The sequence below is a fragment of the Salvelinus namaycush genome, unplaced genomic scaffold, assembly GCF_016432855.1.
Source record: "Salvelinus namaycush isolate Seneca unplaced genomic scaffold, SaNama_1.0 Scaffold89, whole genome shotgun sequence".
Classification (NCBI taxonomy): domain Eukaryota; kingdom Metazoa; phylum Chordata; class Actinopteri; order Salmoniformes; family Salmonidae; genus Salvelinus; species Salvelinus namaycush.
Genome location: NW_024061630.1, coordinates 32,811 through 46,137, shown reverse-complemented (window position 1 = coordinate 46,137; position 13,327 = coordinate 32,811). Strand labels below are relative to the sequence as shown.

The 13,327-nt window shown below is 45.6% G+C and overlaps 1 protein-coding gene across 1 annotated transcript in view; it reads left to right on the top strand.

The window, feature by feature from the left end:
* LOC120043291 (ankyrin repeat domain-containing protein 12-like) overlaps positions 1-12,771 on the top strand; it is an 85,816-nt gene extending 73,045 nt beyond the window's left edge. Inside the window, exon 11 of the mRNA XM_038987915.1 lies at positions 12,724-12,771. Within this exon, the coding sequence (XP_038843843.1) occupies positions 12,724-12,771 (48 nt within the window). The remainder of the gene's footprint in view (positions 1-12,723) is intronic.
* The last annotated feature ends 556 nt before the right edge of the window (positions 12,772-13,327 follow it).

Sequence of the window (13,327 nt, the reverse complement as noted above, 5' to 3'; positions counted from 1 at the left end):
CCATCTCCACTAACTGAAACTAATTGTATGGATTTTTCCCCTAATAATAATGTAAAATTAACATCTGTACAGAAAGACTCATGTGAAGGCCTAATTACAGAGGAGGAACTACTTGATGCAATTGGGGCCTTTAAGGATGGGAAAACTCCAGGGCTGGATGGCATACCAGTGGAAGTGTACAATTTTTTTTTTGATATACTCAAAGGACCATTATTAGCTTGTTTTAACCACTCCTATATAAATGATAGATTATCAGACACGCAACAAGAAGGTGTGATATCATTATTACTGAAACAGGACCCAAGTGGTATATATAAAGATCCAGTCCATTTAAAAAATTGGAGACCTCTTACACTTTAGTGTTGTGATGCAAAAATCCCAGCAAAATGCTTGGCGCATAGAATAAAAAAAGTTTTGTCAGATATTATTCATCCTAATCAGACAGGTTTTTTACATGGACGATACATTGGAGATAATATAAGGCAAGTACTGGAAACAATAGAACACTATGAAATATCGGGGACACCAGGCCTGGTTTTCATAGCTGATTTTGAAAAGGCTTTTGATAAAGTACGACTGGAGTTTATATATAAATGCCTAGAATATTTCAATTTTGGGGAGTCTCTTATAAAATGGGTTAAAATTATGTATAGTAACCCTAGGTGTAAAATAGTAAATAATGGCTACATCTCAAAGTTTTAAACTATCTAGAGGAGTAAAACAAGGTTGTCCACTATCGGCATATCTATTTATTATTGCCATCGAAATGTTAGCTGTTAAAATTAGATCAAACATTAATATTAAGGGATTAGAAATCCAGGGCCTAAAAACTAAGGTGTCATTGTACGCTGATGATTCATGTTTTCTTTTAAAACCACAACTAGAGTCTCTCCACGGCCTCTTAGAGGATCTAGATACATTTGCTATCCTCTCTGGATTAAAACCAAATTATGATAAATGTACCATATTACGTATTGGATCACTAAAAAATACACATTTTACATTGCCATGTAGTTTACCAATTAAATGGTCTGACGGAGATGTGGACATACTCGGTATACAAATCCCAAAAGAAAGAAATGATCTCACTCCAATACATTTTTATAGAAAGTTAGCAAAAATAGATAAGATCTTGCTACCATGGAAAGGAAAATACCTGTCTATTTGTGGGAAAATCACCCTGATTAACTCTTTAATCATATCACAGTTTACCTATTTGCTTATGGTTTTGCCTACACCTAGTGACCTGCTTTTTAAATTATATGAACAAAAAATATTCCATTTTATTTGGAACGGCAAGCCAGATAAAATTAAAAGGGCCTATTTATATAACGAATATGAATTCGGAGGGCAGAAATTATTAAATATTAAAGCGTTAGACCTCTCACTAAAGGCATCAGTCATACAAAAGTTATACTTAAATCCAAACTGGTTCTCTAGTAAATTGGTAAGAATGTCTCATCCTATGTTCAAGAAGGGCCTTTTTCCCTTTATTCAGATTACACCTGCTCACTTTCGGTTGTTTGAAAAGGAAATAATCTCCAAAATATCTTTATTTTTTAAACAAGCCTTAGAAAGTTGGTTGCAATTTCAGTTTAATCCACCTGAAAGGACGGAACAAATAGTACAACAAATATTGTGGTTAAATTCAAATATAGTAATTGATAAAAAAACTGTATTTATCGAAGAAATGTTTAAAAAAGGTATAATTTTTGTGAATGATATCATAAATAGGACTGGTGGAGTAATGTCACACATGCAGCTAACACAGACATATGGAAATGTCTGCTCTACCCAAAATTACAACCAATTAATTGCAGCATTACCACAAAAATGGAAGAGGCAAGTAGAAGGGGAAAAAAGTAAGGAACTTGTATGTCGGCCCTATATTAAAGAACATAAATGGTTAAAGAAAAGTGTGATAAATAAAAACATATACCAATTTAATTTAAGGACCAAAAAACTGACAGCTGTGCCATATAAATTGCAAAATAGTTGGGAAGAGATTTTTGATGTACCCATTCCATGGCACATGGTTTATGAATTGATACGCAAAACAACGCCGGATTCAAAACTTCAAATTTTTCAATTTAAATTACTGTACAAAATTCTTGCAACTAATAGAATGTTATATATATGGGGGATACAATCTTCCCAGCTCTGCAGATTCTACTGTGAGGAGGCAGAGTCACTAGATCATTTATTTTGGTATTGTCCGTATGTAGCTCGTTTTTGGTCACAGGTCCAGGAATGGCTGAAGAATTGCAACATTTGCGTAGAACTAACGCTACAGATAGCAATACTGGGGGATTTGAAAAGCCATAGTCAATCAATCAATAATATAATAATTATTTTAGCAAAAATGTTTATTTTTAATTTACAATCCGTGGAAGCTATGAGAATAGGAAGATTCAAATCTTTTGTGAAGCATCACAGCACAGTTGAAAAATATATGGCAAATAAAAATCCGAAATGGATGATGTTGGAAGATAGATGGGAAGGGTTGAGTGGAGCTGAAGGGTGGGACTAATAACAAGATAAACAATGTAGGGCATACGGGATCTGTGAAATGTGTATAGGGGCGGAGCTTTTGTGAAATAGCACAGTTACAAGTGGAAATCAAACTGGATGGACAACAGAAATAGAGGAAGGACTAAGAACAAACAAGAGAGAACTATTATAAAGTAGACTGTGTCTGTAAAATGTGTATAAGATGTATAAATTGAAGGTAAAAACAGAAATGTTTATCAGTTTACTCCAATTGGGGGATCGGTGGTAGGGTTTGCGGGGAATAATAATAAAGGTATATTCTTTAAAAAAGTATGTATGTCTATATAGGTATGTGTATGTATATATGTGTATATGTATGCATACGTGTATGGATATATATATTTACCCCAAAAAATATGGGGGATTGGAAATGATGCAGACGATTACATTGGAAGCAACATTCTTTCCGCAATATTAAGCTGATCCACCCCTAAAATATATATATATATATATATATATATATACTCCAGCACCCTCTCCTGTTGTCAATATACTCCAGCACCCTCTCCTGTTGTCAATATACTCCAGCCCCTTCTCCTGTTGTCAATATACTCAAGCACCCTCTCCTGTTGTCAATATACTCCAGCACCCTCTCCTGTTGTCAATATACTCCAGCACCCTCTCCTGTTGTCAATATACTCCAGCACCCTCTCCTGTTGTCAATATACTCCAGCGCCCTCTCCTGTTGTCAATATACTCCAGCGCCCTCTCCTGTTGTCAATATACTCCAGCACCCTCTCCTGTTGTCAATATACTCCAGCACCCTCTCCTGTTGTCAATATACTCCAGCACCCTCTCCTGTTGTCAATATACTCCAGCACCCTCTCCTGTTGTCAATATACTCCAGCACCCTCTCCTGTTGTCAATATACTCCAGCACCCTCTCCTGTTGTCAATATACTCCAGCACCCTCTCCTGTTGTCAATATACTCCAGCACCCTCTCCTGTTGTCAATATACTCCAGCACCCTCTCCTGTTGTCAATATACTCCAGCACCCTCTCCTGTTGTCAATATACTCCAGCACCCTCTCCTGTTGTCAATATACTCCAGCACCCTCTCCTGTTGTCAATATACTCCAGCACCCTCTCCTGTTGTCAATATACTCCAGCACCCTCTCCTGTTGTCAATATACTCCAGCACCCTCTCCTGTTGTCAATATACTCCAGCACCCTCTCCTGTTGTCAATATACTCCAGCACCCTCTCCTGTTGTCAATATACTCCAGCACCCTCTCCTGTTTTCAATATACTCCAGCACCCTCTCCTGTTGTCAATATACTCCAGCACCCTCTCCTGTTGTCAATATACTCCAGCACCCTCTCCTGTTGTCAATATACTCCAGCACCCTCTCCTGTTGTCAATATACTCCAGCACCCTCTCCTGTTGTCAATATACTCCACTCCAGCATCCTCTCCTGTTGTCAGTACTCCAGCACCCTCTCCTGTTGTCAGTACTCCAGCACCCTCTCCTGTTGTCAGTACTCCAGCACCCTCTCCTGTTGTCAGTACTCCAGCACCCTCTCCTGTTGTCAATATACTCCAGCACCCTCTCCTGTTGTCAATATACTCCAGCCCCTTCTCCTGTTGTCAATATACTCCAGCCCCTTCTCCTGTTGTCAATATACTCCAGCGCCCTCTCCTGTTTTCAATATACTCCAGCGCCCTCTCCTGTTGTCAATATACTCCAGCGCCCTCTCCTGTTGTCAATATACTCCAGCGCCCTCTCCTGTTGTCAATATACTCCAGCGCCCTCTCCTGTTGTCAATATACTCCAGCGCCCTCTCCTGTTGTCAATACTCCAGCGCCCTCTCCTGTTGTCAATATACTCCAGCGCCCTCTCCTGTTGTCAATATACTCCAGCGCCCTCTCCTGTTGTCAATATACTCCAGCGCCCTCTCCTGTTGTCAATATACTCCAGCGCCCTCTCCTGTTGTCAATATACTCCAGGCTTACCACCCTCTGCTGTTGTCAATATACTCCAGCGCCCTCTGCTGTTGTCAATATACTCCAGCGCCCTCTCCTGTTGTCAGTACTCCAGCGCCCTCTCCTGTTGTCAATATACTCCAGCGCCCTCTCCTGTTGTCAATACTCCAGCCCCCTCTCCTGTTGTCAATATTCCAGCACCCTCTCCTGTTGTCAATATTCCAGCACCCTCTCCTGTTGTCAATATATTCCAGCACCCTCTCCTGTTGTCAATATACTCCAGCACCCTCTCCTGTTGTCAATATACTCCAGCACCCTCTCCTGTTGTCAATATACTCCAGCACCCTCTCCTGTTGTCAATATACTCCAGCACCCTCTCCTGTTGTCAATATACTCCAGCACCCTCTCCTGTTGTCAATATACTCCAGCACCCTCTCCTGTTGTCAATATACTCCAGCACCCTCTCCTGTTGTCAATATACTCCAGCACCCTCTCCTGTTGTCAATATACTCCAGCACCCTCTCCTGTTGTCAATATACTCCAGCACCCTCTCCTGTTGTCAATATACTCCAGCACCCTCTCCTGTTGTCAATATACTCCAGCACCCTCTCCTGTTGTCAATATACTCCAGCACCCTCTCCTGTTGTCAATATACTCCAGCACCCTCTCCTGTTGTCAATATACTCCAGCACCCTCTCCTGTTGTCAATATACTCCAGCACCCTCTCCTGTTGTCAATATACTCCAGCACCCTCTCCTGTTGTCAATATACTCCAGCACCCTCTCCTGTTGTCAATATACTCCAGCACCCTCTCCTGTTGTCAATATACTCCAGCACCCTCTCCTGTTGTCAATATACTCCAGCACCCTCTCCTGTTGTCAATATACTCCAGCACCCTCTCCTGTTGTCAATATACTCCAGCACCCTCTCCTGTTGTCAATATACTCCAGCACCCTCTCCTGTTGTCAATATACTCCAGCACCCTCTCCTGTTGTCAATATACTCCAGCACCCTCTCCTGTTGTCAATATACTCCAGCACCTCTCCTGTTGTCAATATACTCCAGCACCCTCTCCTGTTGTCAATATACTCCAGCACCCTCTCCTGTTGTCAATATACTCCAGCACCCTCTCCTGTTGTCAATATACTCCAGCACCCTCTCCTGTTGTCAATATACTCCAGCACCCTCTCCTGTTGTCAATATACTCCAGCACCCTCTCCTGTTGTCAATATACTCCAGCACCCTCTCCTGTTGTCAATATACTCCAGCACCCTCTCCTGTTGTCAATATACTCCAGCACCCTCTCCTGTTGTCAATATACTCCAGCACCCTCTCCTGTTGTCAATATACTCCAGCACCCTCTCCTGTTTTCAATATACTCCAGCACCCTCTCCTGTTGTCAATATACTCCAGCACCCTCTCCTGTTGTCAATATACTCCAGCACCCTCTCCTGTTGTCAGTACTCCAGCACCCTCTCCTGTTTTCAATATACTCCAGCACCCTCTCCTGTTGTCAGTACTCCAGCACCCTCTCCTGTTGTCAATATACTCCAGCACCCTCTCCTGTTGTCAATATACTCCAGCACCCTCTCCTGTTGTCAATATACTCCAGCACCCTCTCCTGTTGTCAATACTCCAGCGCCCTCTCCTGTTGTCAATATACTCCAGCGCCCTGTCCTGTTGTCAATATACTCCAGCGCCCTCTCCTGTTGTCAATATACTCCAGCGCCCTCTCCTGTTGTCAATATACTCCAGCACCCTCTCCTGTTGTCAATATATTCCAGCACCCTCTCCTGTTGTCAATACTCCAGCACCCTCTCCTGTTGTCAATACTCCAGCACCCTCTCCTGTTGTCAATATACTCCAGCGCCCTCTCCTGTTGTCAATATACTCCAGCGCCCTCTGCTGTTGTCAATATACTCCAGCGCCTTCTGCTGTTGTCAATATACTCCAGCGCCTTCTGCTGTTGTCAATATACTCCAGCGCCTTCTGCTGTTGTCAATATACTCCAGCGCCTTCTGCTGTTGTCAATATACTCCAGCCCCCTCTCCTGTTGTCAATATTCCAGCCCCCTCTCCTGTTGTCAATATTCCAGCCCCCTCTCCTGTTGTCAATATTCCAGCACCCTCTCCTGTTGTCAATATACTCCAGCACCCTCTCCTGTTGTCAATATACTCCAGCACCCTCTCCTGTTGTCAATATACTCCAGCACCCTCTCCTGTTGTCAATATACTCCAGCACCCTCTCCTGTTGTCAATATACTCCAGCACCCTCTCCTGTTGTCAATATACTCCAGCACCCTCTCCTGTTGTCAATATACTCCAGCACCCTCTCCTGTTGTCAATATACTCCAGCACCCTCTCCTGTTGTCAATATACTCCAGCACCCTCTCCTGTTGTCAATATATTCCAGCACCCTCTCCTGTTGTCAATATACTCCAGCACCCTCTCCTGTTGTCAATATACTCCAGCACCCTCTCCTGTTGTCAATATACTACAGCCCCCTCTCCTGTTGTCAATATACTACAGCCCCCTCTCCTGTTGTCAATATACTCCAGCCCCCTCTCCTGTTGTCAATATACTCCAGCCCCCTCTCCTGTTGTCAATATACTCCAGCCCCCTCTCCTGTTGTCAATATACTCCAGCGCCCTCTCCTGTTGTCAATATACTCCAGCGCCTTCTCCTGTTGTCAATATACTCCAGCGCCCTCTCCTGTTGTCAATATACTCCAGCGCCCTCTCCTGTTGTCAATATACTCCAGCGCCCTCTCCTGTTGTCAATATACTCCAGCGCCCTCTCCTGTTGTCAATATTCTCCAGCGTCCTCTCCTGTTGTCAGTACTCCAGCACCCTCTCCTGTTGTCAATATACTCCAGCACCCTCTCCTGTTGTCAATATACTCCAGCCCCTTCTCCTGTTGTCAATATACTCCAGCACCCTCTCCTGTTGTCAATATACTCCAGCACCCTCTCCTGTTGTCAATATACTCCAGCACCCTCTCCTGTTGTCAATATACTCCAGCACCCTCTCCTGTTGTCAATATACTCCAGCGCCCTCTCCTGTTGTCAATATACTCCAGCGCCCTCTCCTGTTGTCAATATACTCCAGCACCCTCTCCTGTTGTCAATATTCCAGCACCCTCTCCTGTTGTCAATATACTCCAGCACCCTCTCCTGTTGTCAATATACTCCAGCACCCTCTCCTGTTGTCAATATACTCCAGCACCCTCTCCTGTTGTCAATATACTCCAGCACCCTCTCCTGTTGTCAATATACTCCAGCACCCTCTCCTGTTGTCAATATACTCCAGCACCCTCTCCTGTTGTCAATATACTCCAGCACCCTCTCCTGTTGTCAATATACTCCAGCACCCTCTCCTGTTGTCAATATACTCCAGCACCTTCTCCTGTTGTCAATATACTCCAGCACCCTCTCCTGTTGTCAATATACTCCAGCACCCTCTCCTGTTGTCAATATACTCCAGCACCCTCTCCTGTTGTCAATATACTCCAGCACCCTCTCCTGTTGTCAATATACTCCAGCACCCTCTCCTGTTGTCAATATACTCCAGCACCCTCTCCTGTTGTCAATATACTCCAGCACCCTCTCCTGTTGTCAATATACTCCAGCACCCTCTCCTGTTGTCAATATACTCCAGCACCCTCTCCTGTTGTCAATATACTCCAGCACCCTCTCCTGTTGTCAATATACTCCAGCACCCTCTCCTGTTGTCAATATACTCCAGCACCCTCTCCTGTTGTCAATATACTCCAGCACCCTCTCCTGTTGTCAATATACTCCAGCACCCTCTCCTGTTGTCAATATACTCCAGCACCCTCTCCTGTTGTCAATACTCCAGCGCCCTCTCCTGTTGTCAATATACTCCAGCGCCCTGTCCTGTTGTCAATATACTCCAGCGCCCTCTCCTGTTGTCAATATACTCCAGCGCCCTCTCCTGTTGTCAATATACTCCAGCGCCCTCTCCTGTTGTCAATATACTCCAGCACCCTCTCCTGTTGTCAATATACTCCAGCACCCTCTCCTGTTGTCAATATACTCCAGCACCCTCTCCTGTTGTCAATATACTCCAGCACCCTCTCCTGTTGTCAATATACTCCAGCACCCTCTCCTGTTGTCAATATACTCCAGCACCCTCTCCTGTTGTCAATATACTCCAGCACCCTCTCCTGTTGTCAATATACTCCAGCACCCTCTCCTGTTGTCAATATACTCCAGCACCCTCTCCTGTTGTCAATATACTCCAGCACCCTCTCCTGTTGTCAATATACTCCAGCACCCTCTCCTGTTGTCAATATACTCCAGCACCCTCTCCTGTTGTCAATATACTCCAGCACCCTCTCCTGTTTTCAATATACTCCAGCACCCTCTCCTGTTGTCAATATACTCCAGCACCCTCTCCTGTTGTCAATATACTCCAGCACCCTCTCCTGTTGTCAATATACTCCAGCACCCTCTCCTGTTGTCAATATACTCCAGCACCCTCTCCTGTTGTCAATATTCTCCAGCATCCTCTCCTGTTGTCAGTACTCCAGCACCCTCTCCTGTTGTCAGTACTCCAGCACCCTCTCCTGTTGTCAGTACTCCAGCACCCTCTCCTGTTGTCAGTACTCCAGCACCCTCTCCTGTTGTCAGTACTCCAGCACCCTCTCCTGTTGTCAATATACTCCAGCACCCTCTCCTGTTGTCAATATACTCCAGCCCCTTCTCCTGTTGTCAATATACTCCAGCCCCTTCTCCTGTTGTCAATATACTCCAGCGCCCTCTCCTGTTGTCAATATACTCCAGCGCCCTCTCCTGTTGTCAATATACTCCAGCGCCCTCTCCTGTTGTCAATATACTCCAGCGCCCTCTCCTGTTGTCAATATACTCCAGCGCCCTCTCCTGTTGTCAATATACTCCAGCGCCCTCTCCTGTTGTCAATATACTCCAGCGCCCTCTCCTGTTGTCAATATACTCCAGCGCCCTCTCCTGTTGTCAATACTCCAGCGCCCTCTCCTGTTGTCAATATACTCCAGCGCCCTCTCCTGTTGTCAATATACTCCAGCGCCCTCTCCTGTTGTCAATATACTCCAGCGCCTCTCCTGTTGTCAATATACTCCAGCGCCCTCTCCTGTTGTCAGTACTCCAGCGCCCTCTCCTGTTGTCAATATACTCCAGCGCCCTCTCCTGTTGTCAATATACTCCAGCGCCCTCTCCTGTTGTCAATATTCTCCAGCACCCTCTCCTGTTGTCAATATACTCCAGCACCCTCTCCTGTTGTCAATATACTCCAGCACCCTCTCCTGTTGTCAATATACTCCAGCACCCTCTCCTGTTGTCAATATACTCCAGCACCCTCTCCTGTTGTCAATATACTCCAGCACCCTCTCCTGTTGTCAATATACTCCAGCACCCTCTCCTGTTGTCAATATACTCCAGCACCCTCTCCTGTTGTCAATATACTCCAGCACCCTCTCCTGTTGTCAATATACTCCAGCACCCTCTCCTGTTTTCAATATACTCCAGCACCCTCTCCTGTTGTCAATATACTCCAGCACCCTCTCCTGTTGTCAATATTCTCCAGCACCCTCTCCTGTTGTCAGTACTCCAGCCCCCTCTCCTGTTGTCAATATACTCCAGCACCCTCTCCTGTTGTCAGTACTCCAGCACCCTCTCCTGTTGTCAATATACTCCAGCACCCTCTCCTGTTGTCAATATACTCCAGCACCCTCTCCTGTTGTCAATATACTCCAGCACCCTCTCCTGTTGTCAATATACTCCAGCACCCTCTCCTGTTGTCAATATACTCCAGCGCCCTCTCCTGTTGTCAATACTCCAGCGCCCTCTCCTGTTGTCAATATACTCCAGCGCCCTGTCCTGTTGTCAATATACTCCAGCGCCCTCTCCTGTTGTCAATATACTCCAGCGCCCTCTCCTGTTGTCAATATACTCCAGCGCCCTCTCCTGTTGTCAATATACTCCAGCACCCTCTCCTGTTGTCAATATACTCCAGCACCCTCTCCTGTTGTCAATATACTCCAGCACCCTCTCCTGTTGTCAATATACTCCAGCACCCTCTCCTGTTGTCAATATACTCCAGCACCCTCTCCTGTTGTCAATATACTCCAGCACCCTCTCCTGTTGTCAATATACTCCAGCACCCTCTCCTGTTGTCAATATACTCCAGCACCCTCTCCTGTTGTCAATATACTCCAGCACCCTCTCCTGTTGTCAATATACTCCAGCACCCTCTCCTGTTGTCAATATACTCCAGCACCCTCTCCTGTTGTCAATATACTCCAGCACCCTCTCCTGTTGTCAATATACTCCAGCACCCTCTCCTGTTTTCAATATACTCCAGCACCCTCTCCTGTTGTCAATATACTCCAGCACCCTCTCCTGTTGTCAATATACTCCAGCACCCTCTCCTGTTGTCAATATACTCCAGCACCCTCTCCTGTTGTCAATATACTCCAGCACCCTCTCCTGTTGTCAATATTCTCCAGCATCCTCTCCTGTTGTCAGTACTCCAGCACCCTCTCCTGTTGTCAGTACTCCAGCACCCTCTCCTGTTGTCAGTACTCCAGCACCCTCTCCTGTTGTCAGTACTCCAGCACCCTCTCCTGTTGTCAATATACTCCAGCACCCTCTCCTGTTGTCAATATACTCCAGCCCCTTCTCCTGTTGTCAATATACTCCAGCCCCTTCTCCTGTTGTCAATATACTCCAGCGCCCTCTCCTGTTGTCAATATACTCCAGCGCCCTCTCCTGTTGTCAATATACTCCAGCGCCCTCTCCTGTTGTCAATATACTCCAGCGCCCTCTCCTGTTGTCAATATACTCCAGCGCCCTCTCCTGTTGTCAATATACTCCAGCGCCCTCTCCTGTTGTCAATATACTCCAGCGCCCTCTCCTGTTGTCAATATACTCCAGCGCCCTCTCCTGTTGTCAATACTCCAGCGCCCTCTCCTGTTGTCAATATACTCCAGCGCCCTCTCCTGTTGTCAATATACTCCAGCGCCCTCTCCTGTTGTCAATATACTCCAGCGCCTCTCCTGTTGTCAATATACTCCAGCGCCCTCTCCTGTTGTCAGTACTCCAGCGCCCTCTCATGTTGTCAATATACTCCAGCGCCCTCTCATGTTGTCAGTACTCCAGCGCCCTCTCATGTTGTCAGTACTCCAGCACCCTCTCCTGTTGTCAATATACTCCAGCACCCTCTCCTGTTGTCAGTACTCCAGCACCCTCTCCTGTTGTCAATATACTCCAGCACCCTCTCCTGTTGTCAATATACTCCAGCACCCTCTCCTGTTGTCAATATACTCCGCACCCTCTCCTGTTGTCATATACTCCAGCACCCTCTCCTGTTGTCAATATACTCCAGCACCCTCTCCTGTTGTCAATATACTCCAGCACCCTCTCCTGTTGTCAATATACTCCAGCACCCTCTCCTGTTGTCAATATTCTCCAGCACCCTCTCCTGTTGTCAATATACTCCAGCACCCTCTCCTGTTGTCAATATACTCCAGCACCCTCTCCTGTTGTCAATATACTCCAGCACCCTCTCCTGTTGTCAATATACTCCAGCACCTCTCCTGTTGTCAATATACTCCAGCACCCTCTCCTGTTGTCAATATACTCCAGCCCCCTCTCCTGTTGTCAATATACTCCAGCGCCCTCTCCTGTTGTCAGTACTCCAGCACCCTCTCCTGTTTTCAATATTCTCCAGCACCCTCTCCTGTTGTCAATATACTCCAGCACCCTCTCCTGTTGTCAATATACTCCAGCACCCTCTCCTGTTGTCAGTACTCCAGCACCCTCTCCTGTTTTCAATATACTCCAGCACCCTCTCCTGTTTTCAGTACTCATTGCGACAGCCCAAGACAAGGATTCCTTTCTTGGTGAGGGTGCCCTCTTGCTACCTGCCTCGGCCTCTTAGTTGTGGCTGAGGAGAACAGAACAAGGTGTATTCACGTTTTACTGCCTTTTAATCAAATATTTGGTGACGTGAATATATTTAGTATAGTTTTATCCATTTTTTTCATAAAAAAAAAAAAATGTTTCTATTTTAATGAAATTCACCGGGGAGGATGGTCCCTCCCCTTCCTCCTCTGAGGAGCCTCCGCTGGTTTATACATAGAGTATACTGCTGTAAATGTGTATGCTGTTATGTGAATTTCCCTGTATAGAGGCTATGCCATTCTTTCCTGTGTAGATATTCCTATTGCATAGCTTACGTTTGTCCTTACCTTTCAGAACCATAAGTCCATCCTGTGTCAACTGAAGATGTCTGTGCTAGTTTGAACACTAGTGTGTGTGGTGGTGATGAAGATAATACAAGTCCTGGAGTAAGAAGCATCTGTTGTTGACCGACAGCCTGTAGACCAGGGCTGCCCAATCCTCTTCCTGGGGATCTACTGTCCTGTAGGTTATCAGTCCAACCCTCTTCCTGGAGATCTACTGTCCTGTAGGTTATCAGTCCAACCCTCTTCCTGGAGATCTACTGTCCTGTAGGCTATCATCCAACCCTCTTCCTGGAGATCTACTGTCCTGTAGGTTTCAGTCCAACCCTCTTCCTGGAGATCTACTGTCCTGTAGGTTATCATCAACCCTCTTCCTGGAGATCTACTGTCCTGTAGTTTATCATTCCAACCCTCTTCCTGGAGATCTACTGTCCTGTAGGTTATCAGTCCAACCTCTTCCTGGAGATCTACTGTCCTGTAGGTTATCAGTCCAACCCTCTTCCTGGGGATCTACCGTCCTGAGGTTATCAGTCCAACCCTCTTCCTGGAGATCTACTGTCCTGTAGGTTTCAGTCCAACCCTCTTCCTGGAGATCTACTGTCCTGTAGGTTATCAGT